Source organism: Sinohyriopsis cumingii, chromosome 4 (assembly GCF_028554795.1).
Source record: "Sinohyriopsis cumingii isolate HCF-2022 chromosome 4, ASM2855479v2, whole genome shotgun sequence".
NCBI lineage: Eukaryota > Metazoa > Mollusca > Bivalvia > Unionida > Unionidae > Sinohyriopsis > Sinohyriopsis cumingii.
Genome location: NC_142964.1, coordinates 15,093,717 through 15,120,210, shown reverse-complemented (window position 1 = coordinate 15,120,210; position 26,494 = coordinate 15,093,717). Strand labels below are relative to the sequence as shown.

Sequence of the window (26,494 nt, the reverse complement as noted above, 5' to 3'; positions counted from 1 at the left end):
TTAAAAAAAAAAACTCGTAAAGCTTAAATACATCTGTTAATAAAAAAAACAGTAAATAACATATGTTGTGAAATACTGTTTAAATAAACTCTCTTCTCTATACATGTCAGCAATATATGGAATTTCTCAGGAAAATTGCAGACACTATATCAGCACAATCAATTTTGGGGATCAAAAATAATAACAATTATGAAAAAGGAAATGTGCATCTAGTTACTAAATAGTACATGTACTAACATTAGTACCCCAACTTCGTGGACGTTAAGGCTACGACATCGCAGCTAATTACTAAAATGTATTGAACTATACTAAATTACACTCAAATATAGTCAAATAAAGTTCCTTATTTCAATTATCTAATGAATGTAATGGCTGTTTTAATGATTAAAAAAAGAAAAGAAATGCACATATTGTAACAACATTTCACAACTGCAAATTGGACTCGGTGTAAAGTTAACAGTCTCATTTCAAAATGTCTCTGCACGATGTATGATAAGCTTCACGTTTCGTTTACTTGCAACATATTTTCACTGATAAATTAGCATTGTAATAATGCATCTTAAAGATGGTTTCCAGTAAATAAAGTTTTTATAATTTGCCAAAGTATTGCAACAGTTATTTTGCAAGGTATACGTGTAATATGCGTCAAAACACACACACACGCACGTTTATACTCTTGCTACTTTTATTTGCGTGGCATTTATGACTTATGTTTAATTGTATATCTATATGTAAACAACAAGTTTTATATGTATACACTTGTTTGGTCTAAGATAACAATAAAGTCGGAAGAGTTACCTCCTTTGGACCACACGGGCACTTGTGGTTTTTCGTTTCCAAGCTGCAATGACGTCATTCTATTGCTACTCTTCTTTTGGATTTCTTGCTCTTATCAAAGATTAAATGGGCATTTTTAAGCATTTCCAATTTGACAAAATTAGAATGCAGTTACTTTACTTTGTCATGCAATCTGGCATATACACTATGTTATATTATTTTATATTTGACGGAATACTCACCATGAAGCCGATTTACAAAATTACTTGTAGTATATAACTGAGCCAAAAATGTAGTTCCTATTCTATGACTGATTCACGTTATTTTAGAATAATAACTGATTAAACCTTTTGAATTTTATTTAGACTGGATGTAAATATTTATTATAATACTTAGTTTTCCTCGATGAAATGAAATTATTTGGGCAACATTTACATTATTCCGCCATATTGGATGCTCTATTAATACCGACGTAATTTCCATGCCCAAAATAGCACAGAACTTGGATGATTTTTAGCGCAGAAGATTCTACTGGTTAGTAAAAATAGCATCCAAAGGATATTTTTACTCCTCTGGCTATATTGTTTCGGTAAGATTTTATGATTTTAAGCATTAATTATAACGTAAAAGGTCTTGCTTCGAACACGGGAAAATGGTAGCTTCAGTTAACAGTAAAGTTGGAAGGGTTTATCTGTTCGAATGGCTTCGACTTAACTTTGGTGGTGGGTTTGCCCAATCCGCTTTTGGCTATTATTACCACTTCCATAAATATCTCGCCATCTCTAAGCGCAGCAAAGATACTTATAAATATCTTAGAGTTTACACACATTAATTTAAAACGGCGCGTTCGAAGTTTGATGAACGCTAGGCTACTGGCAAGGAACGGTACTTTGACCTTGTAACTAAAGTGGCGGAGCCTATCCTAGCAAAGGCTTGTGCTACTTTCATTATCTCACAAACGGAATACACACACTTTTAGCTGTGTACGTTCTATAACATATCGTTTTCCTCACGGAATAATACGTCGTTTAAGTAATTTCTTCATCATAGGATTTTATTTAAATTAGACTTACATATTTATAAGAAATTAATGACTGATTTAGAGTTAGGTACACTAATTGGATACACATCTTGCATTGCCCATACTTGAAAGAGGGAACAAAAATAATGTACAAGTTGCATAAGTTTGAGAATAAAAAATTTAAAAAATTAAAAATTGAAACATTTGCATTTTAATCCACTTTTTGTAAATAATGTACAAATTATAATTAATGCAGATTATAATTAAGCAAAACTTACTCCCACACTACACATTATCATTTACTTCTGTCTCATTCTGAATATGCCATGCAGCAGTATAGTGCCTATATCTACTTGCACTTAGTACACGGAAGGGTTAAAATTATCTTTCTGGTGGTGCGTTGAGTAGACCAGATTATTTGCACAATGCTTCAGTGTAGTTTTGTATTGTTCTTAACTTAAAGTTTGTTATGGAGGCTTCTCTTTCAACAGTCTTCCATACCTGAAAAAACATGTTATAATTTTCTACTGAATTGTTAATGCATAATTGTAAAAGTATGACCCGTGCAAAAGTGGGTACATGTATTACCTGTTGCAGCTGTGTGGACAGTATTGATATATGACTGCAACAGAGAACTTGTTAGCAGCAGGTTAGTGCGTACAAAATTTGCAACAGGTTATGAAGTCAACAGTGATTCTGAGGAAATTTAAGAAAGTGAAAAAACCACATGTAATGCTATATGTAAAGTTAATACAGTTGTTGATAGAGAAAAAAAGGACATCTGATTATTATTATAATACACAGACACATTCTATTGTAAATATTGTATATAATTTTTCCACATTCCAAGCTGAAGGCCTTAAGTTAGAGTAGTCATGTGCTGAGTTATCTTCTATAAATAAGTTATTGTTGTTATTAAATGACTATTATTAGGACTTTAATGACTGACCAAGATGACATCACATTACTGTGGCAGGTGGGTTGCAAAAGTTATGGAAATCATGAAGGACAGAGACAAATCAAGCTCAAGTTTGAAAAATATGGGGAAAGTCTTCTTTCAGATCGCAAAATAAGATAATTTTAAAATATTTTTGATCCATTAGGAAATTATATTACTTTTGCTACATGTGAGTAAATATCTCCACCTAAATTTTGTGGTATTCATCAGACTAAAGTGCTGAGTGTCATTTTTCTTATTCTTGTTCATTTCATTTAATTTTATGCAGTGTGTGGACATGATTTGTCACAAATTATTTGGTTTATGGACAAAATGTTGTTTTTTCCATGTTACTGCTGTATGGAATAAAAAGGTCTTGTGCATATATATTGATTCCAAATTCCATGGGAACCCTGGTCATATGAACATTTTGCAGTTTATACTGTATTGTGACCATCATGTGTTTATTCACAGTACATGTAAATAAATACTTTCCAGTTTTTCAGATTTATTGTTACATGTCAACAGTAATTGTTGTCAAACAGGTTCTAAGCATTTGAGGTGGACCAGGAAGTTGTCAAAAGATAAGATATGATTGGAGTTATCTTCCATAAGTTTAATAGTTTACTTTGATAGAGTTAGTTCCCATTGAATGAGTCATTGGAAAGTCCACTTGTTTAAAGGTTCAGAATGAGGCAGATATAAATAGTACTGTGTCAGCACAACCATAATATTGACTTGCCAGATATATCAAGTCTAACACTGGGGTAATGCCTTTTAATTCTATATTTATATCAGGTGATGTTGCCATGAAAACTGGGATATGGACCCACAGGTGGTCAAAATCAACTATTAAGAGACAAATTTGGTTTGAAAGAAGAAGGGGTTGAGGCTTATTTGAAAGGACTTGATGACTGTATCAACTTTATTCAGAGACATGGTACTAGGCTCAGTCAGTCTATTTCAGTTTGTGCTATAAATATTCATGCTTTTCATATATAATGTTTACTATTTACATGTACACAAAAAAATAACTTTTTAACTATCTGCAGTTCATCATTGTGATATTTCACTGTTGATCATTCTTGCATTTAAAATTTATGCACAGTAAAGGTACTTAGTATCTGTCCTAAAATAAAAGTAGTACAAATGAATTATACATAGAAAGTAGGTTAAATTGAATTTCTGTTTGTGGTAAATGTTATGAAAGTTTAAATGTGGATAGAAGAGCTGTTTTTAGTTGAGTATCTGCAATGGAAGCACATTGTATGTATTTGCATATATATATATATATATATATATATATATATATATATATATATGTAAGTTCACTTGCCAAGTGAGTGGGACAAGCTCAAATTCAGTTTGAGCTATATCAGGTTTCCAAGATACTTGCATGTAGGAAGTTGAAAAAAAACATTGAGTAAGAGAATTCATGTTCATTTGGTTAATGCTTTATGTTCTACAACTTTTATACTCAAAAATATCATCACTTAACATATATCAGTACCTTTATTTCATATTTATATGTGCCACATTCTTCAATTGCATAATAGCCAGCAGTTTCTTTCATTGATCAATCCTTCATTTTGACAGGATATACAGTGAACGTCATCTGTAATTTCCATCTCGTTACTGTCAGGGTAAGTCTTGCATTTCCTCATGCGGACTGGATAATGTGAATATTTACTTTTTAAAGCAGATTTTGATAAATAGAAAAGATATTTGATTATTTAACTTGTACGCTATATTTTAATCATTATATTTGTATTGATATGGGATTCACTGATTTTAATAACTTAGCCATGGGCAACATGTGAGCTTCGAATGTTCTGAGATTGTCAGCTTTAAAAAATAAACTTTTCAAATAGTGTTTTGATTCCTGTTGTTGATTTCAAGGTGACTAGGTGATAATTGTTAATAATATTATTTGTGAGGTTTCTTTCATTGGTGTGTTTGGAAATAAAAAAAGCACTTGTCTGTAATGATTAACCAACTGGAAATCTTGTGCCCAAAAGGGGTGTTCATCAGCTGTTGTTTTCATGATTATTATATGAGACGGGCACATTCTTCCTGTTTGGAAAATAATTTTATGGATGAAAGAAAGCGTTATTAAATCATTCTCAAAAGTCAGCTTGTCAAAGATTGTTTATGTATATGTCACCAGTTTCAAGGTAAAAATCTGGATGACATAGAAGCAGACGTGAGTGGACACAACACTCTCCAGTTATAGCAAAGAGTTAATTCATTGGAACATTTCAGTGAGGGTTTCAGTTTTACTTTGTTTTCTTACTGGATGGATGCTTAAAGCTGCTTGATCAGTTGATCTTTAATTGGAAACATTGTAAAGAAAAATGTTAATAGATTGAAATATGATTAACATTAAGTCTTTGCAGTTCTGTTCTTTGCTGTTTAATTTTACAGTTGTAAGCCTTTTTACCTAAACCTTTCTTTCTCTTTCTTTCTCTCTCTCTCGCTCTCAAAAATCTCAATATTTCCAAAACTTATCTACCTATCCATTTACCTATTTGTGTACACGTATATACATGCATCTGTCTTTGCTCTTCTAACCATATTTACATTCATACCTTCCTTTTTTTCATCTACAGATCTATTTACATGTACTATTTGGATTCATCTTTTTCAGTAATTTGATAATTTGCTAATGCAATCAGAAGGTTATCTTTTTCTTTATTCTATTCCAGAATCATAGATTTCAAATCCATTGATGTGCATGAAACCTAAGAGGTGACAGTGGTTTCATATTTAAAAACCAATAGATTGTGTATATATTGACAATTGTTAAAGCTGAATATAAACACAACATAAGAATGGGACGGAAAAAGATACAGATCTGTCGGATTAACGATGAAAGGAACAGACAGGTATTACTGCTTTATGTATTAGTTAACACCATCATTGTGTCCTAACACAATTTGTAATATTAGTGAAATGTAAGCAATCTGGGATCAAATAACATTTTTTGACCATGCCAATTTCAATATTTATTCCTAATTCAGAGAAAGTTGGGCTTTGGTTCATTCATCGTAAAGTCATACTTCAACAGTTTTCTACATTTTCCCTGACCACTAATGTAACTGTCCACCATGACTAGATTTGCCACCCCATATGATTTGACTGCAGGTCTTTTTTGAAATGCTTCTCAGATTGTGAACTTGCAGAACAATAGTTTTAAAAAAATTGAAAATACAGTCGTTGCAGTCAAGACGTCTGTCTTTCTGTTGCTCAGTAAACATTTCAGTTTGATTGCCTTGTTAGTTGTTCATTGTTTTCTGAACCAACAGATCATCCTAGGCTCCCAAAGTTGGGAATTTTCTTTTCCTCCAGGCAGAACAGTTATGGTTTAGTGTTTTATGGCATAGTAATGTAAGTACATATATGCTGCCAGAGTGTGTGAGATCAAGCAAACGTTTTATGAATTTGCACACTTGGAAAGCAGTGATGTGTGAGACCCTCCAAGTTAGGTCATAGTTATGCATATAAAATTTCACTTTGCACAGTATAACATTGTACTGAACTGTTAAGATTAACTGAATAAATAAGAATCTAAAGAAAATATTAAATAGTAAGGATACTTGTTTGATCAGAATACCTTCATCAGTTACAGAGTATTCAGATATAGGTTAATGCAAAAGGATGCTTGGAAATCGTGCTATTTTTTTTTATACAAATAGAGGGTGCTGCAGTGTATGCCATTTCCTTACATTTGTGCATACACAAACTTTGGTCTGGTTTTGGAAGGCGAGATCATAGTCAGTGGTTAGGCAGAAGATAACTCATTCTATCAACTTCAAGTCAGTACTGGTATGAATATGCAAAGTGAAAGGCAGAATCAAGAAAGGGAATGATGAAGTGGAATTTCTAGCCAACTGGAGGATGATAATTCTGAAGTGATGTCAGATGCCTGGTTAGATGAATTGCCAAAGAAGAAACTAAAAAGTAATGAAAAGTTTCAGAAATTTTTATTGTTACATCTGGTTAAAACACAAGACCAAGATGGGAGGTATGTTGTATAATATTTGTAGAAATTATGGGAAAAATAACCCGATTATATTGGAAATTGGCATTTAAATTTTAGAACGTCAGCTCTTAGGATGTGATTACTGACCAGATCACATACAATTTGGAGAAGAGATATCCATGAGACTACCTGTGAATTGTGGAAAATTCTACAAAACAACCCTAAAGAACAATTTTACAACTTGAAGCCGTCTAAGCTAGCTGTGCATATGCCCTTCAGATAGCAGACTGTTGAAGGAGTTCTTTGCACAGAACAATATCCATATATAGATAAAGAAAAGATTAATTTCAGAAACAGTCAAGAGGTTATTGCTTATAAAACTATAGGGGGCATCATATGTGGATTTTAATTTCAGTAGAAAGTTCCAAGAGTGGAGCAGGAAGAAAGAGATTTTGATATTTAAGTGTTCGGTGAGTAATGAACTTTGGCGATTCCTTTCCCCATTGTTTTTGGTGAAAGGGGGTCACTCCCTCAGGCTGACTTGGTGGGATTTGAACATACCTTCTCAGATCTAGTCTGTCAAGTTAACTACTGAACCACTGTGGTTATTGCTGATATTTTTCACTTCTTAAGGGTCCATATGGGACCTTGAAAACATGGAAAGGCCTTGAAAAATGAACTGTTCCCTCAAGGCCTTGAAAACACTTTGAAAATTCAAAATATTTTTGGTTACCTTGAAAAGCCTTGATTTTGTTGAAATCAAAAGGATTTAATAAATAGTTTTCGTTTTACAGAATTAAATAAAAAGGAAAGGAAAAAAAACACACACACCCAAAAAAAAGAATCTCTTGCTAAATTTGTGCCAGAATGGAAATTTTTCAACAACTGGCCCACTGTGCAGTCGTAAATTTTGAACTTCCAATTTTATGAAGCCTAGATGTAGCAGTGATTTAAATTTGAATCATTTGCTTCGACATGGATGGCTGCCGATTCCAACTTTGCTGGCTAGATGAAGAAAAATATAAAGTTTGGATATGAAATCTTTCTCAGAGAGCTTTGCAAAATGCAAATTATGCCAGAAGGATATCGATTTGCATGCAATGTGAGAGAGTGCTCCACAGTCACATGCAGCTGGAAAAAAAACCAAGCTCTTATAATGGTGCTTAATACAGGCAAAAACAAGAAGCCTTGAGCATGAAATCATTTTTGACGAAAGAGGTTTCTCTCTGAACACAGACATTCAAGTTTTAAAATAGAAACTGTATAGAATCTTAATTATGAAATTAGTTCAGTTTGGTTCTGTTTTGAGATTGAGTAGAAATAGGACAGATGATAATTGCAATAAACACGATAAATCTAAAAGTAGCGATTACAGCTAAGCTGAGAGAAATATATATTTAATATGAAATAGTTTAAAATATCCATACGCTGTTTTTAAATAAGCGATAATATAAAAAACAAATATCTTTACTTTTTTGTTTATGGCGATGAGTGAAGAAGAAAGGAAGGTACTGAAAAGACATTGAGACAACAACAACTGCTGCTGCTGACTATGCATTGAAAGCAAAGATCCATAGGAAAATTTCTTTTATCACGACATAAAAATAATTTGAGGAAAAGTCAAAAGGACAAAATCACTTATCTTGGAGCTCTTGAAAAACAGCTTGATGACAAGCTTCAAGAACTAAAAAATTCACTCTAAAATATTTTTGGAGATTCTAAATAGTGTAGTGTGGACAGAGAAAAACTGAACTTTGTTCAGTGACTACATTATTCTAATGTCCAGATGTAGGATGCTTAGTATTAATGGGAAAGATACCAATGATCATACTAATGACTTCATGTTTTATTTTTGTTTTTTTTTTAAAAATAAATTTGCAAGAAATATTCCTCGTATGGAGTAATAGTATTAACTTGGAGTTTACATACAGTTTCATTTATGAATCCTTTATAAATTAATGTAAGAATAGACCTTGAAAAGCATGATTTAGAACCTTGAAAATCTTTGAAAAAAACTTGAAAAGTTTGAAAGAAATTAGCTACTAACCCTGTTCTTAGGACATGCAGGAGAGTGTACAAATGACTATTCTACATCACTGAGCCTGCAGGAGGTAGGCAGAACAGTATGAAAGAATTGAGAGCTCTTTTATATTTTTTTATATAAATGAATTATATTCAGAGAAGTTTTTTTATTCATATTCATTGTATGTCCAGGAATACACATTTTTAGTAATTAGTATTGTGTTCTCGTCTTCTTTAATAAAGATAACTTGGTTCATGAATTTGAATCAGCTTTGGGCAGATATAGTAACTCAGTTGTTAGAGTATTGGGCATGTACTCCAAGGCTGCAGGTTTAGTATCCACTGAGGTCCAGCTTGGGATTGGCTGCCTTAGTGTGTCATTAGGAAAAGCACTTAGCTGGAAGTGACATTTGGTTTAGCCTCAGATTTTATTCTTTCTGTAGCTTAAGCAACCTAACCACATAGCAGAAGAAGCAATCATTTTTTAAAGCTGATTTTAGAAGAGAATAAGCAGCATGTATTGATGTCTATAATTGATAAATGCATTTCATATTTATAATGCCCATAGTACTCTTAATGCTGAAATTTTTGCCAGGTGAAGAAATTTTGGAAACCCATTATTGTCCCAGAACAACCAGCTTTAAAAAATAGTTTTCCTTAGTAGATTTTTCAGTGTTTCTTTTCACAGGTGCACCCAAGATTGTTTTAATCACAATTATTCAGCAGCTTTATATATATATATATATATATATATATATATATATATATATATATATATATATATATATATATAGTTTGATTCTCTTATAACATGAATTTGGATATAACATGATTGTGGCATGTCTCAAAAAATTTCATTTCCTGTATTTTTCATGCACATGAAAAAATATTTGTTTCTTCTTAAAAGCATGATAAACAGTATGTAAAAAGTTAATTATCATTTTGGGGAAGAGATCTCATACCAGTTCAAATATAAAATGATTGTGGTGCACCCAAAATTTCATAAACATGTATTTTTCTTTAACATAAAAAATATTTCTTGTTAAAAGCATGAAAAATAATGTGTAAAAATGTTTATTAGCATTTTGGGAAGAGATCCTGCATGAATTAGAATAGAAGATGATCATGGTGTGGCTCATAAAATTTCATACACCAGTTTTTTTTCATACATGAAAAAATATTGTTTTCTTCTTAAAAGTATGAAGAATAATGTGTAAAAAGTATTATCAGTTTTGGGAAGAGATTGTTTATGACTTCCCATATAAAACAAACTTTTTGTAGCTCCAGAAATTTGAACATTTCATCAATTTCTTGAAGTTTTGTGCTGAAATGAACATTGGAAATATGAGTATCTGAACCAATGGCTGGGCCTTTCGAGAACTTTGATCTTTGTTTATTGTTGAAGGATGTCAGCTTATAAGTGTTAAACAATATTTGACGTGTTTGTTTTTTCAACTGCATGCACAACTAAGCACAAACAAGGCAGTGTTTGATACTGAATTTATAAATCAATTAATTTAAATATATTGCTAATCATTAAAGTCAGTTGCAGAGCTAAAACTTTTTCAAATTATGGGGCAACAATTTATAAAACAACAAAAAACAAAATGCTGCCAACACTTTAATGGCTTGGTGTTAAATACGGACAGTTGACCAGTGAATACTGTCATCCATTCCCTATAAAATTGACCCCATTTGTGATCAACACTATTCTTGCAGTGTAAAAGTGTCAGTTAGTGGACATTTTTGCAGTGGATAATGGGACATAGGAACATGAAGCTTTTACTGTTAAAGAGAAGATTGAAGCATTGGACAGGATTTCCAGTGTTCAAATTCTTCATTTGAGAAATATTATTGACTTTGCAAGAACAAATGTGATAGTAACAGAAAGCAGCTAAAAAATCAATCAGTCTTTGTAATGTTGCCCTCTTAGTAAGAGGGGTAGTTAATTGGATTTGGCTGGTGTTATCTAGGGAATGACCTCCCTTGATTTTATAGCCCAGTGGGAGTGGAAAGATAGAATATCAACAGAGAACTGAGCAAGACTATTGGGAAGAAATAATGCAATATGAGCCTCCTTAGACAAGAAAAATAATAAAATTTAATCAGTAGCAATTAATAGCGACATCTCCAATTCAGTCTAAGTTATGTCAACAGAATTTAATAACAGTGTCTAATTTGGGATTTATTTCATCATAATAAGACAAAAGAATTTTGACCAAAGTCGTCACTTTAAATTCACATTACTTCTAAAGTGTATGCCTTAATTTACTCTGCCCAATCATAAGCAGCGGTTCCTAAATTATCCCAAGATAATCATTTCTTTCATCAGATTTAGACAGCCTAGAATCTCTGAACTATGGTGCATATCAATTTCCCTTTGAAAATGATAATTTGACATGGGTTCCTATCAAGCGATTATGGTTGGTAGCTCAAATGCTTACTTTCTCAGGATAGCATTTCAATGCCCTAGTCAAATCTCACTGAGTCATAGATGCTAGACTTTTAAGTTTTAACACTGACATGTGGGGGAGAAGGAAGAAAGGCAGAAGCGACCCTTCACAAAGACTTTTCTGGTTTAAATGTGCTAAAATTTTAATGCTCAATGCATTCAACTTTAAGGTTCAATACTATTCAAAATTCGACACTTTACAGTTTTCCAAAATACAAATATGTTTTGCAAATGAGAAAATTATTGCAGTATGAAATTTATACAGACACTGTTTATTGACATAGGGATGTACTGAATGGTAAATATGCTTAACCTTTTGTTAGGTAATTATTTGCTTATTTTTAAAATTGAATTGAGACATGTAATAATCTGTGACAATTAATGAACATTTTAAATCTGTGTTCATATTTTCAATGGAATTACATGTATTGTGGATTCACTGCATGTTTATGAGATCATTGGTTGAGTACACAGTGTTGATATTCATGCTATGTTATACATGTATATAAGAATACACGCACATCTAACAATGCATGGTTCTCTGAATAATGTAAAATATTTATGCAGTCTTATTTTTATTATTGTTTTTTTTCTCATTTAAAATGCATCGATTTAGGCTGGTAAATGTGCCAATGAAGCACTATTTTAGCACCTGTTTTTATTACACACACACACACATTCTTTGGTACATGCATCTTTTTCTTTTTCTTTAACTAACATAGTTGGTTATAATACTGTATGGTATATAATACTGTCATGTTATGGACCCCAACCATCATGTTGTATTGTGGTCACACACTGTACATGCATGCATGTGTGTGTGTGTGTGTGTTTACAACACACACGCACACACAGATTGGTTCACTGCCCACACATGAAACTTAACAAGAACATACAAGATTTTGTTCAGTTATCATTAATATCTACATCTTTATTGTCTTTACTATCAGTATTCCAAAATGAGGAAAGACCCTTCATCCAATCCCTGTATTAATCTTGCACAGGCTCCCAGTGCTTAAAATCTGAGTTCCCTCTAATACTGTATCAACCATAAATACTGTATTATCAAGTAATGATAACAAAATATTCAAATTGACCCATGGTGGCCATATCGGCCAACATTTTCATTTAGTACCAACTAGACACCATAAGAAGTCTTTTGGTGAAAACCTCATGTCGGTATACCCATTCATTCAGATGGAGTAGCTAAAACAAAAATTCCAAGATGGGGGTCAGAAAACCACCATTTTTAATTAAGAACCAATTAGACAACATTAAGTCTTTTGGTAAAACCTCATGTCAATTTGACTTTCCGTTCAAGAGCAGTACCATCAACAAGATATTCAAGATGGCTGCCATATCAGACATACTTGATGTCAACAGCACTACTATCATTTATCACCAACCAGACAGCAAAAAGAGTCTTTCACTGAAAACCCCATGTTTACCTGACCATTCATTCAGGTGCTGCTGTAATAACAAATTTCAAAACAGGGTCATTGTAGCAGCCAGATTTAATATCCAAGTGGCACCATTTTCATTTAGACTCAACTTGAACTTGGGATGATTTATTTTTTTTTTTGTTGGTTTTACCAGTACTTTTAAAATATTACTAGCTATATATGCTTAGGAGATAGTGGCTAAGTCCCCTTCCCCAAGGAAACACTGTGACAGTCAACCTGGAATGATCTGGGCAGGTATCAAACACACAACCCTGGATTAAAAGACAAATACTCTACCAGTTGAAGTCAGTATTTATGGTTGATACAGTATTAGAGGGAACTCAGATTTTGAAACATAGCCATGAAACATTATATCTAAATTTGTTTATGTACTGTAAACAATGTTAAGAGTACTAATCGATTATTTGATGAGAACTTTTTTGTTTGTCCTCACAGATGTGATATAGTTGTTTATGAGAAATTATGTGCTTTAACAGTATCTGGAAATGATTTTGTTTATGATGCACGTATGTGCATATTTACTTCAGTAAGTGGTTCATTTCCAGGTAAAATCTGGTGGAGGGGGGATTTTCTACATGTTACACCATTTTTATTTTCTTATTCAACAGGTAACATTTACAAAGCGTAAGTTTGGCCTGATGAAAAAAGCCTATGAACTGAGTGTCCTGTGTGATTGTGAAATTGCTCTCATCATTTTTACAACTAATAACAAGTTGTACCAGTATGCCAGCTCAGACATGGACAAAGTTCTTTTAAAATACACAGAGTACAATGAGACTGTTGTCAGCCAGACAAACAAGGACATCATGGAGGTATAACATTTTTGATTTGTTTGACTTGCTTTTTCTAGGTTCATAATTGTGAAAAGTGTCATTTAAGAGGTACAGTGATTAGGGCTTCAGAGTAAATATTGGATAAAAAAAATTAAAATTTTGAATTTATGGTAATGAGCCATTGTGATTTTTTTTACTTCTGTGTCATAAATAATTTTTTGAAATGTAACATGATAAATTATATGAATAAATATTGTTCATATGGAAAGAGAGAGAGAGTATTGTATAGTGACCACTTTTTAAATTTTGTATGCTACTTATTTGACTTTGACATCAGTTTATTTTATCAAATTAGATCAGTCAATACACAACCAACATCTCTTCTAAACAGTATCTTGGCTATATTGTGTGTATGAGTGCTGTCAAAAATACACAGGTTGGAAATTCCTTGTTTGTTGCTACAGTTCAATTTTATAAAATTATGCTTGAAAAATATCATTTTGTGTCATTTGCCCTAAACTTGGCTAAAGTTGATATAGAATAATAAGGAAGAGAGGCATGATTTTTGGTGTCATTGTCATGTAGATGGCTTAGAATTATTTATAAATTCTTTTCATGATGAGACAGTTTTATTATCTCACATAGCCATAAGGTCAAGAGAGCATATGGTATGGCATGTGTCCCATTTACAGCCATCAAAACATTTTGCTTGTTATCTCTATGAAGGCCATGTTTTTAATCGGATTTTAATGAAACTTTGAACATAGGTTGATATCAGTAATGTTTCTGATGATATCAAATATAAGAGTCATCTATGAGGTGATCTTATATCTGACTAGATCGGCTTGTTACCACTCTGGAGTCTGTATTTCAGATCTGATTTTGATCCAGCTTGGAATATCATCAGAATCTCTGCAAGGTCAATAATGAGCAAGATACATATATATCAGACTTGCCACTAATTGGCTGACTTTGTTATCATTGTGTGGAAGCCATATTTCTATTTGTTTGACTTGCTTTTTCTAGGTTCATAATTGTGAAAAGTGTCATTTAAGAGGTACAGTGATTAGGGCTTCAGAGTAAATATTGGATAAAAAAAAATTAAAATTTTGAATTTATGGTAATGAGCCATTGTGATTTTTTTTTACTTCTGTGTCATAAATAATTTTTTGAAATGTAACATGATAAATTATATGAATAAATATTGTTCATATGGTAAGAGAGAGAATATTGTATAGTGACCACTTTTTAAATTTGTATGCTACTTATTTGACTTTGACATCAGCTCATTTTATCAAATTAGATCAGTCAATACACAACCAACATCTCTTCTAAACAGTATCTTGGCTATATTGTGTGTTTGTGTGTATGTATGCTGTCAAAAATACACAGGTTGGAAATTCCTTGTTTTGTTGCTACAGTTTAATTTTATAAAATTATGCTTGAAAAATATCATTTTGTGTCATTTGCCCTAAACTTGGCTAAAGTTGATATAGAATAATAAAGAAGAGACGCATGATTTTTGGTGTCATTGTCAGGTAGATGGCTTAGAATTATTTATAAATTCTTTTCATGATGAGACAGTTTTATTATCTCACATAGCCATAAGGTCAAGAGAGCATATGGTATGGCATATGTCCCATTTACATCCATCAAAACATTTGCTTGTTATCTCTATGAAGGCCATGTTTTTAATCGGATTTTAATGAAACTTTGAACATAGGTTGATATCAGTAATGTTTCTGATGATATCAAATATAAGAGTCATCTATGAGGTGATCTTATATCTGACTAGATCGGCTTGTTACCACTCTGGAGACTGTATTTCAGATCTGATTTTGATCCAGCTTGGAATATCATCAGAATCTCTGCAAGGTCAATAATGAGCAAGATACATATATATCAGACTTGCCACTAATTGGCTGACTTTGTTATCATTGTGTGGAAGCCATATTTCTAGTCTGATTTTAATCAAACTTGGAATAAGGACTTATATCAAGAAGATCATATAGCCTCTGATTGAATGAGCATGTTGCGACTTTGGAGGCTGTATGTGTCATCTTTTTGTATTAGTCTTGGAATATAGAATTATATGATCAGTATGTCACATGAGTTTCATAATTAGTAGGACACACCAGTAATAATGAGGTAGGCTTGTATATGATTGAGCATTTTATCACTGAGGAGTCCATATTTCTGGTATAATTTTCAACAGACTTGGTATATGTACATGTATGATTAGGATCAAGTTGAATGAGTAATGTGCATGCGTATTGTTTTGGATTGGCTGGGCTTGTTGCCGTTCTGGAAGCCAGATTTCTGTCCTGATTTTTATCAGAGTTGGAATATATGTATAAATCATCAAGATCTTGGAAAAGTTCAGTAGTGAGTGAGATACACATATATGAATGATTTGATTTTGCATCTGATAGGTTAACTTTCTCAACTCCAGTAACAATTTCTGATTAGATTTTTATTAAACATAATATATAGGCTTATAGCATTAATATCCAATAAGTTTCACTTTGAGGAAAATCTGCATGCATTGATTAAATTCAGTGCAGTTAGAAATTGTTCTAAATTTGTATGCTTTAGAAATAAAAATTCTTTCTTTTAACATATCTATATTCTTTCTCACTAAAGAAAAATGTTGCAAGTTACTCGTGACAGTTTAGAATCATAGGTATTGGGCTCCACGAAGTTGTCAACTTGCAAACAAGATATGTATAAATAATGTGGAAAACAAGATGTATATATTTGAATTTGAATAGTTTATCAAAATTTTCAGAATATATGGTTACTTTGAAGATGGAAAATTGTTGAAGAATAAAATGTGTTTTGGAAAGCAATGGACATGGCATTGAAAATGGCAAAAAATTGAAAATCTCCTCTACTTGTCAGTCTGTAGTGTTAAAGTGGGTGGATGAGATGGCTGTTAGAGGAGGAGGCTGGCCATCTCTTGACAAAAAAATCTGATCATGTGGTTATCTTTTCTGTCATGCTGATTTTTATCAGTATTTCCCATGTACAGATTCAACTTTCTGACCTTTTTGTCATAAACATTAAAGAAATTAGTCATGGAAAAATCAGAAATTTGTCATTGAAAAAAATAGATAAACAAAAAACCCTGAAAATAGTAAACTTTATTGGTGAAATTGAACAAGTTGTGATATATTATTGCTGAAGAAAATTTAAAAAAGAAATGTTATTAGAGAAAATGTACAATTGCAGTGTCTCAGAATTTCTGTACACTGTTATAGATATTTGTTTGCTAGTAATATTTTTTAATATTGATTTTTCTCCAATAAGAACATGTTTCTTGTTAAATCAAACATGCCCAAGTTTTCACATTTTTTTCACTGATAATTATTTATAAAATCTTTGCACATTTGAAAGCTTTAAATACCTGGAAGCAAATTTGATATTTTCGATGAAATAGAGTTTACCAGTTGCTAGTATTTCCATGTTAATATGCCTATAACATTTGTCATGTAATATATTATCATGATGTATTGTTTATTTATTATATGCTCATTTTTTTCCCAGTTAACTTTACATTGTCAGAATCGTTCAGCATTACCCGATACTGAACTCGCGCGACATACACATATATCATTCACGTGCATAAAGGAACTACTTTCTATTGTAAACAAACAGTGGATGCAGACACCAGCACTTTTGATTTGTACACAAATCATGTACACTCGAATAAGAGGCTCTTTACATTGTGGTTGTTTAAATTTGTTTCTGAATGAACTAAAACAGATGTTTCGTGGACTGCCACATACCAGCTGTTTTGGCACATTCCACGTTGAGACAGTGTTACAGATTTAGGCTAGCTACAGTATATAACAGACGCAAGATAAGGTCCTTACAAATAACATACAAGTGACAAGTCATATACTCTCTTCTTTCGCTGGTGATAAGAATGGCAAAATAAAATATACTTACAGTTTTACATCCTGTATTTCCTCAAAATGTATTTTCTTAATTCTGCAAATCCGAATTACATGAGCCATGTCATAGGTTTTCAATCTGGATTACACATTTCGAAATTGTGCTGTAATTTCGATGATAAGTGCAACTGCATCCTCCTTACTGCACTCAAAATGAAATAAGCATTACATTCCATAGCGCATTTTTGATAATTGCAATTGAAAGACTTTTTATTTTTCCCCACATTATGATTTCAAACATTCATTGACAGAAACAGAAACACATTTGCAGATGTAAACACGCTTCTCCCGCGCCGCTTCAATCCGATATATTTCATGTATAATTTGCACAGATGAATCCAGTCCAAAATCACAAACTTTCGTAGAATTGAAACAAAATACCAAAATATATTCATTCCAGATCAAATGGAAAAGTTGTTGCAATGTACATTCATTCACAATATGACTGCAAATTTCAATTTTAACTAGACACGCCATTTTCTTTTGAAAGTTATGTCGAGCAGGCGACTAAGTTCAAATTTATCTGGGCGGAGTTATGTGCGCATTAATAATGATGTTATTGTGTAATGACAAATCTGCGCTTGTGTATTTAGTTTGGAATACGGCATACATTCAGTTACTTTGTTTCTTGTAGTGTATTTTGTTTATATAATTAAACCTTAGGTAGAATAAAAAAATGAGCAGATAATAAAAAGGTTACTGCAGTTGTATGGGAAAATATGAACTCGTTTTGTCGGAAGGATATACTGCACTCCCAAGGTCATGCAGTATTTCGTCCCAAAACTCGTTCATATTTTCCCATACAAATGCAGTAACCTATAATTACTTCATGGCATTTCAGATATTCATTACCATTACTCACAAATTTGAAGTGCGTGTGTATTTTTAGCTGTTAATGATAAAAGATACCCCTGTATGCTTTTATTCTGAATTACTTCAGATTTTATTTCAAGAGTAAAGAAACCCATGGCATTGAAAAAAAATTAAAGTATCATTTCAATTCATGTGCATGCTATGGGACTCACCTCAGGGTTACTATATACTATATTAAAAGTGCCTTACCTGGGTCCCATGTATGTATATTTCACTGGAACAGCCCTCACCATAAACTTGGGTAAAATAGGTAATATCACAGTGAATAAACAGTTTGGGAGGTAGTTGACATAGGCTGTGTTCTTTCAGTACTACACAAGTCCGCTTAATGATATGGTTCTCTGTTAGTAAGCCATGTGAGCAATATCAGGCCCACTTGGGGCTCATGTTTGCATTAATATATTTTGACTTAAGATGTAATTGGAAAGTAAAATCATTAAATTTGTGATCTGTTCATACATTTCATATGAATTTTAAATTACTTGGTCTTGTACATTTTCTCACTGCAGCAACTGAGCAAGAAAGAGGGTAAGCCAGATGATGATGATGATTATGGAAATCCCTCTAGCCTTACTCCGTCAACAGACCGCCAGTATCGTGAAATAGATGCTGAGTATGAGAAAGTCATGGGAGTCAAAACGGTCAGTTGGTTATTATTATTAGTTAGGTTAATACGACATGCTGTATTGTACTGTATTTGCTCATGTACACTATAGTCAGCTGTACAGCATAGACCCAGATCTGCCAGTTCATAATACATCCCTGGGTCTAAAGCACAGATCCTAATAATCCTGGTGTATTGTACAGTTTTGGGGTCTATAGTGTAGACCCATACCTACCACTTAATCATACATCCCTTGGTCTAAAGGACAGATCCTGATAATCCTGGTGTAGTATTCAGTTTTGGGTCTATAGTATAGACCCTGGTCTGCTGGAATATTATACATCTATGCGTATAAGGCATAGACTCAGATCTGCTGGTGTACAACATAGATCTTGATCTGCTGGTATATTATAATTCTACTGGTATAAAGCATAGACTGATCTGCTCTTATAAATCTACTGGTATAAAGTAGAGACTCATATCTGCTGGTGTACATAATAGACTCTGATCTGGTGGTATATTATACATCTATGGGTATAAAGCATAGACTCAGATCTGCTGGTGTACAACATAGACCTTGATCTGCTGGTTTATTATACATCTGTGGGTATAAAGCATAGACTCAGATCTGCTTGTGTATTGTACATCTATGGCTCTGAAGCATAGACCTGGATCTGCTGGTGTACATCATAGACCCTGATCTGCTGATATACAATGTACATTGTTACACATAGAATCCCAAGGGCAGGGTATACTGTGTCTCCCTCCCTCCAATCTTGAGGACATGTACACATTTTAGAATGACAAATGAAAATGAATTTATTTAATGTAATAGTGCTATAAAAATCAGATAATCTTCATTGCTTCAACAGTTTTTCCACCTTAACTTTGTTGTCTGCACTGTACTTTCTTATCTTCCTTGAACACTTATTATTGCAACAAAAGTTTTGTCATGTGCTCAGGTAACTCATGAAATCAATGTCTGGTTAAGCATACAAAGGTGTGACTTTAACCTCGAAAATACGTTACACTAATGGCCGTCAAACAATTTACATTGCAACCCTATCAGCTATCACAAACTTTGGATGTTTTCACTGCCAGATACATTGTTTTAATAGCTATTCATTATCATCTTTTGCGACTTTGGACATTATTAGGGCCAATGGAGACATGGGTGGACATCCACTAGCGAAAAACTGCAGGGTCAAGATTTGGGGGACATGGGGCAGATTATTGCAGAAAAAATCAATAGTCTGCACTCTTTATGCAACACTGATATAGGTTATGAATCATGTCCTAAAATTTCCATATAATGATGAAATGCTCCAAAAGATGCCAACAGGGATCTGGGTACTCAGGTACCCACCCATTGATAATGACCATGGGTAATAAAACAAGTAGTAGTGTACCAGTTAACTGTATAAAAGTTTTCTGCCAGTGCTTGTAAAGGCAACACTTGCTTTGTTTTCATGCTGGCAATCATTTTGATTGAGGTGCAAATACATGTACTTTTCCAGTATCAAACAGAGGTCTAGATGCATATTCAGTATATAACTGACCTTAATTCTATAGCTTGTTTTCCCATGTGACAACTCTTTGATTGATTTGCAAGTGTGGTACAGGGCCAAGTAATGGGGTGGTTATTATTTAATCTTGCTACACAACTGACATATTCCGTTGCAAACTAGAATAGGTGTCACAAATCCTATGATCAAAGTGTTACAAAGCTCAAGCTTAGTCTCTAAATAATCATCTGCATATGAAACTGAGACCAAGGAAAGGAAGTCAGATGATAATTATGATGTCTAGACTATGTTGATTTATTAGATGACAATGGAGGATTTCAGAACATTATCAGACAATGAGGATAAATTCTTGGACTTTGTACCAGATGACATTAGGTAGTGATATTTATCAGATAATGTGAATTTAAAAAATGCTGACTTAACTTCAGGTTTGAACACATTTAATACAATTTATCTTTGATCGGGTCCCTGGATAACAGATCATTAGGACTGACAGGTACCCAGAAAAAGTTTTCGAACATTTGACCACTTTAAATGCCCCATTTTTAGGTGTTTTTTTAAGATGTCTAGTTAGGCAGTGTATTTGAATATTTTATGCAGACAATTAGACTTAATATGCAAAAGGTTCTTAAATGCATTCAAATCAATCCAAAGAATGCATCATACTAATCCTACTACATGTAAATATAGTCTACTGTGGAAGTCACAGGAATTGACACATTGTTACGAGTCTATGCTCATAAAATAAGTAACAGAAAAGAGTGAAGACAACAGGCTTTATAAAATTAAGCAAATAATTTATTTCCCTTGTGAAAAATGAGAGAAAAAGAACTTACAGTATTGCGAATTAAATGCAGAAATATTCCAAGAATTAAAGACAAGTCCTAGTAATAAAGAGTCCTGAAAAAACTCAGTTTAAGTCTGTGAAGTGCTGATGTATCAACATTCTCTTGTTGAATCGCAGAAATATTATTCCAGGTTTCAATTCAGTATAAATTCCAATTAATGTCTTTATCCAAGAATTTTATCAGAGCACTTTTGTATTTCCAGAGAAAATAATCACTTGAATTCAGTAATTTGAAGAAAATAAAATTCAGCCCAAACTGGTCACAACATAATAAAACTTAAAGTGCTAGATGTCAAAACACAACTGGTAAAATCTTCACAGTCACAAGATAATATAGTTCCCTGCTTGACTTTAGGTCACAAACATGGTGTAGAATTGTATGTATATTTAATAAAGGTTGCAAGTTGCGGATATCAGAGTTATGAAACCTATTATTTCAAAAATGAGAAATCAAACTTGGCATTTTTCTTGCAATAAAAAATATATGAAAATGTTGCAAATAAGAAACTTCCTGAAGTAGTTATTAAGATTTATTTTTTTATTCTACAGCAACAACCTGCACAGTATCGGCCTATGCCAGTGTCAGTTCCAGTACAGAATATTGCATATACCACACAGAACATGCCAGGGACTTCATCTGCCACAGCAGGTCAGCCAAGCGTGACCAGCACTATGGTGTTACTGCAACCTTCATTACAAGGGCAAACCTCAGTTGCAGCCACTAGCCCTAACTGTAAGTACTGTAGATGCCAGATTTGTGTCCAAAATATTTAGAACTTTGTCTCCATGCCCTTGGTTGACAATTTTTAAAATGGAAGACCCCCATTCCATCCAGCCCAAATAGTTTTCCCTAAGACATTGTGGTGGTAAACACATATGCATATATCTTTCAGGTGTATTTGATATTTCAAGAATGTATGTGCCTTTGAACGAATTTGACTTGTCAACTCGTGTTTGAATTGAGTTTGAGCTCTTGATATTTAACTTCATTCCTTCACAGGGGATGTCACTCGTAACTGGCATAGTTCAAGAACCAATCGCCATAGTCTGATGCAGTTTGATCTGAAAATTGTCTTGTAGTGTTTGCTTGTGCCATTTGTGGGTTTAGTCCTCTTGAGAAGAGTTCTGCCACTCTCAGTGCATGCCCTCTTGACATCTGTTTCTTCAGTTTTTCAGATTGAAACCAAATTTGGTATGTGGTTTCAATTGACGAGAACCATGAGTTTGATTTTCAGAGTTCCAGGATGTTATTGCCCCTGAGTATATGCCCTCCTGTCTTTAGTTTTTGCAGCATAACTTTACCTAGATTGTTGCATATCATCCAGATGAACTTTATATTGATGAGACATTTGATGAGTTTAATTTCAGGTGTTCATGGTATAAATTGGAAGAGTTATGGTCCAGATTTCACATCCTCTTAACTTTGCTTCCACAGCATAAGTTTACTAAGGAATATTGCATTTCAGTCAAAGTTATCATGTACCTTTATAGTGATGAGATCATGAATGCATTGGATTGTCAACATTGCACATCACCATTTGGAAGAGTTATAGCCCCAGAATGCCCATTTTCTCTAAATGTTGGTTCTCCACCAGAAGTTTCTGTTTCAAGTCTTTTCAGCAAATTGTTGAAAATGGGGCTTATTACTATGCACCCATCACTACTAGTCCTAGATTATGATGATTTCATATCGTGAAGTTTTAAAAAGTTAAGAAATTGCAACATAAGTGTTCTCCTATTATTGATCTGTTCAATGGATAATGACTTGAATCATAGCATTAGTCATTCAAATATTTATAGAAACTATTCTCCTACCTTAATTATGCAAGGTTTCTGCTTATACCAATTTCATAACATACATTTTCTGTTACTATTTTTGAGGGAGCTACAGTGGCTTAGTGGTTAGTATTCAAGTCTTGTAGTCCATTGTCTTTGGGTTTTATTCACACCAAGACCAACCAAAATTACCCTGCTGTGATGTAGCCCTAGGAAAGGTGCTTTAATTCCATTGCCGCATCAGTAAATAGTCTTCTGTGTGCTTATGTGCCATTAAATATCAACCAATCCAAATTCCAGCTTCTGCTAGAAGAGTGAGCCCTGCACCACAGACACGAGTTTCCCCTGCTCCCCAACCCAGCACTTCCCCTGCCCCACAACAAGCTAAGGGAGACAACCCTGACTCATCTGCTGCTGGTGGAAAAGGCCATCCTCATTTGCGTGTGATTATCCCAACCAAAGGTGGAGATATGACAGCACAGGTAATATTCAAATTGTTTTCTGTGTGCTTCTTTTTTAAAGAAGATGTTCAATCAGGTCATCTGAATTGTATTGTCTATAACGTTGTATCCTCTGATGTATTATGTACCTTCAGTTTGAATAATTCAGTGTTTGCTTTTGTAGTTTTAAATGGGTAGAAAAAACTTTGTATTCTTGTTAGTCATTTACACTTATGTTTAAGAATCAGCTGAAACTTAGCATTGAAATTCTTGCCTGTGACTGTTCCCAACATTACATAATGATTAATAGTGAACAAAAAACTACAGAAGTTTATTTCTATTTATCATGTTATTGCTTTAATTAGAATGATTGTGAAAGTTATTAAAACTCGAATCTTTTATATTTCAGTTTTTTGCTCACCAGGCCATTAGACCAAGTGAGTTTATGATATGGCCCTTCATCCATCATTTATTATCCAGCATCTGTGAACAGTTGCTATTTTCAGCTTTTCAAAAATCACTCAACAGTTTGAATTCACGTTATGGGGCCCTCAACCGAACTTGACACAGATCTGGTTTACATTTGTGTAATTATTCAGCTGTAAACATTTGGAGAAATAAATAAAAGTGAATGTAGTTAGAGAGATTTATTTGTACAAGCAGACTGATATACTGAATACTTCTTTTTCATCAAAGAATAAGGCAGCTAATACAGCATTGGAAACACCTGTGGTATCCATAGCAACCCCAGGAGAGAGTCATACTGTAGGACAGCCATCTGGATTCACACTCCCATCCTCCTTTCTTCCCAGTGAGTAACCTTTGTAGGACATAATATGTGCTTTATAATAGCTTAATTTCTTCAGGTTATGTGGTTCTTACTTTTTGTTTGTAATTATTGATTCATTCACAAAATGTAAGTCACTAATTATGTCACAAGGAACCAGCTTGTATGCAACAGTGAAATCTTGCTTCATGTATTGAGAAATAGGAAACTAAGGCACTGGAAATTTCTTCGACCTGTCATATTTTGTGGCATGGGTATGTATTGTTGCTTGTGACCATCTGTGCATCTTGTACGTCTTAAACTTATGGAGCTTAGTATCAAACATACATAGGTAAAACTGGATTTTCATCTTATGTTTTCAGAATTTTACTTTTGGGCCATTTCGATTGAACTCTTTATCCATTTGAGATTAATCATTAAAGTTGGTTTACTTGCAGATTGTCACTGGAAGTATGGTCATACAGTATTGAAAAATCCTTGAATTTAAGGGGTTGTTTGAAAACTTAAATTTAAACAAGTTGCTATTATCCTTGAGAAAGTCCTTGAATTTATTGACAGACTGCTTTAATTTTTCTAAGTGAATACAAAACATTAAAACAGAATAAAATATATCACTTTTTTTAAGTTTTGTTGTTTACATATTTTTTTAAAAAATGAATAAATCAATGATATAGGACAAAATTGGTTGGATCAAATACCACATGATACAAGTAGATTGTCAGTGTCCATTTGCTTTAGTGATTTGCTATATTGCTGTTTATATATTTTTTTCTTCTTCTTTTATACTATTTCAGCCTTCAGGTTTGGTTACTCTTGTGCAAGATTTGCACAAAATAGACACATAGTCCTGATATAAAAAGAGAGTTATTATGCAGAAAATTGAACATGGTGCGGCTTTTTTTTTACCTTTAATATGAATATGCAGATCAGTTTCCCTCTTGCTTTATCATTGTTTTTATCAAAAGGAACAAAATCCCTAGAGCAGGTTATTCAAATTGCTTTGGTCACTATGTTAGGACTGTGTTTTCCCTGTTCTCCAGATCAGATATATATAATTGCAAAACTTGAGATTTTCCAGAAATAATCCTGTACACAGTAATCAAAAGCACCGTTTCAGCAAATATTAAAATTAAAAATGTGTTGACATTTTCTTAATAGTCTAAAATGTACATTAATAATTCATTCCCAACAGTTTATAAGTGGACTATTCTTGAATATTTCAAGTTGTAAATAGCGAAAAGAATGAGTTGGAGACTGCATAGGAATGTCAAGGTCATCAGGAATTAAACATGGGGTAAAGTTTACTTAAGATGTGAGGCATTTCTAACCATGCCGCTAATCCTGACATGACTCTCTCGGTCTTTCTAACCTTGTCTGAATTTTTTAAAATTTCAATACAAGACTTCAGCAGCAAAGTACTTTCTTGTTCTCCCCCTCCCTCCCCGCTTCTCTCTCTCTCTCTCTCTCTCTCTCTCTCTCTCTCATGTTTGCTATGTACACCAGCTTCATCAAGAACACATCATCAAATATTCTCTCCATGATATTGTTTTTCACTCAACTAACTTTAATTTCTCAGCTTATATATCATGAAATGCACATAAACTGATGGTACTCTCCTATTATACAGAGGAACAAAAGTGATCAATTTAAACAAATATGATTACATTTCTTAAAATTACAAATGTGTGTTGGCAGTTGTAAATAATTTAAAATGTATCGCAATAAATTATTCCAGATATTTTATGTGGATTATTATTTAATATTTCAAGTTAGTTTCTGGCTGTGTTTGCAATATGGAAATTTAGGTGTACCATATGAAATCACACAGTGAATATCAGCCATGTAATATCAAATGGGTATGTAATAAAATTATATTTGTAATACTCACAATTAATATGTGACAGATTCAACTATTTTCTGAAAAGCAAGTTAATTTGTTGAGCTATTTTGTCATGAATAATGAAAACATAATATTAATTTAATTTAAGCTGTAACAAGATTCCTTGGAAATTTCCTCACATTACTTACTGACAGAAACTACTGACCTACCGGTACATTGAAAAAGTACTGTGGTATATACCACTGGAAAAAATTACCACGGTACACCGGTATACCAGTAATACTGTGCACTTCTATTGAATTTGCTCCTTTTCACCAAAGTAACTTGTGTCCATGCATCACAAATTTTATTTCCAGTTAATAACTTATAAAAAAAATCTGATGGACTTTTGAACAAAATATTGGTGTGTAGTTTTATA

At 33.1% G+C, this 26,494-nt stretch overlaps 1 protein-coding gene across 9 annotated transcripts in view; it reads left to right on the top strand.

Moving 5' to 3' along the window:
- Positions 1-1,231: 1,231 nt before the first annotated feature.
- The window catches only part of LOC149800655 (myocyte-specific enhancer factor 2A-like), a 45,789-nt gene continuing 20,526 nt past the window's right edge, over positions 1,232-26,494 (top strand). For 2 of the 9 annotated variants that reach the window (XM_089954673.1, XM_089954681.1), the window contains exons 1-8: positions 1,232-1,366; positions 4,332-4,378; positions 5,441-5,620; positions 13,263-13,466; positions 18,766-18,897; positions 21,783-21,966; positions 23,310-23,491; positions 24,146-24,260. In XM_089954673.1, the coding sequence (XP_089810799.1) occupies positions 5,567-5,620; positions 13,263-13,466; positions 18,766-18,897; positions 21,783-21,966; positions 23,310-23,491; positions 24,146-24,260 (871 nt within the window). In that variant the 5' untranslated portion in view covers positions 1,232-1,366; positions 4,332-4,378; positions 5,441-5,566. Of the gene's footprint in view, positions 1,367-3,435; positions 3,503-3,533; positions 3,676-4,331; positions 4,379-5,440; positions 5,621-13,262; positions 13,467-18,765; positions 18,898-21,782; positions 21,967-23,309; positions 23,492-24,145; positions 24,261-26,494 lie in introns of those variants that run through there. The other 7 variants (XM_089954674.1, XM_089954678.1, XM_089954676.1 and 4 more) reach the window with 7 other exon arrangements.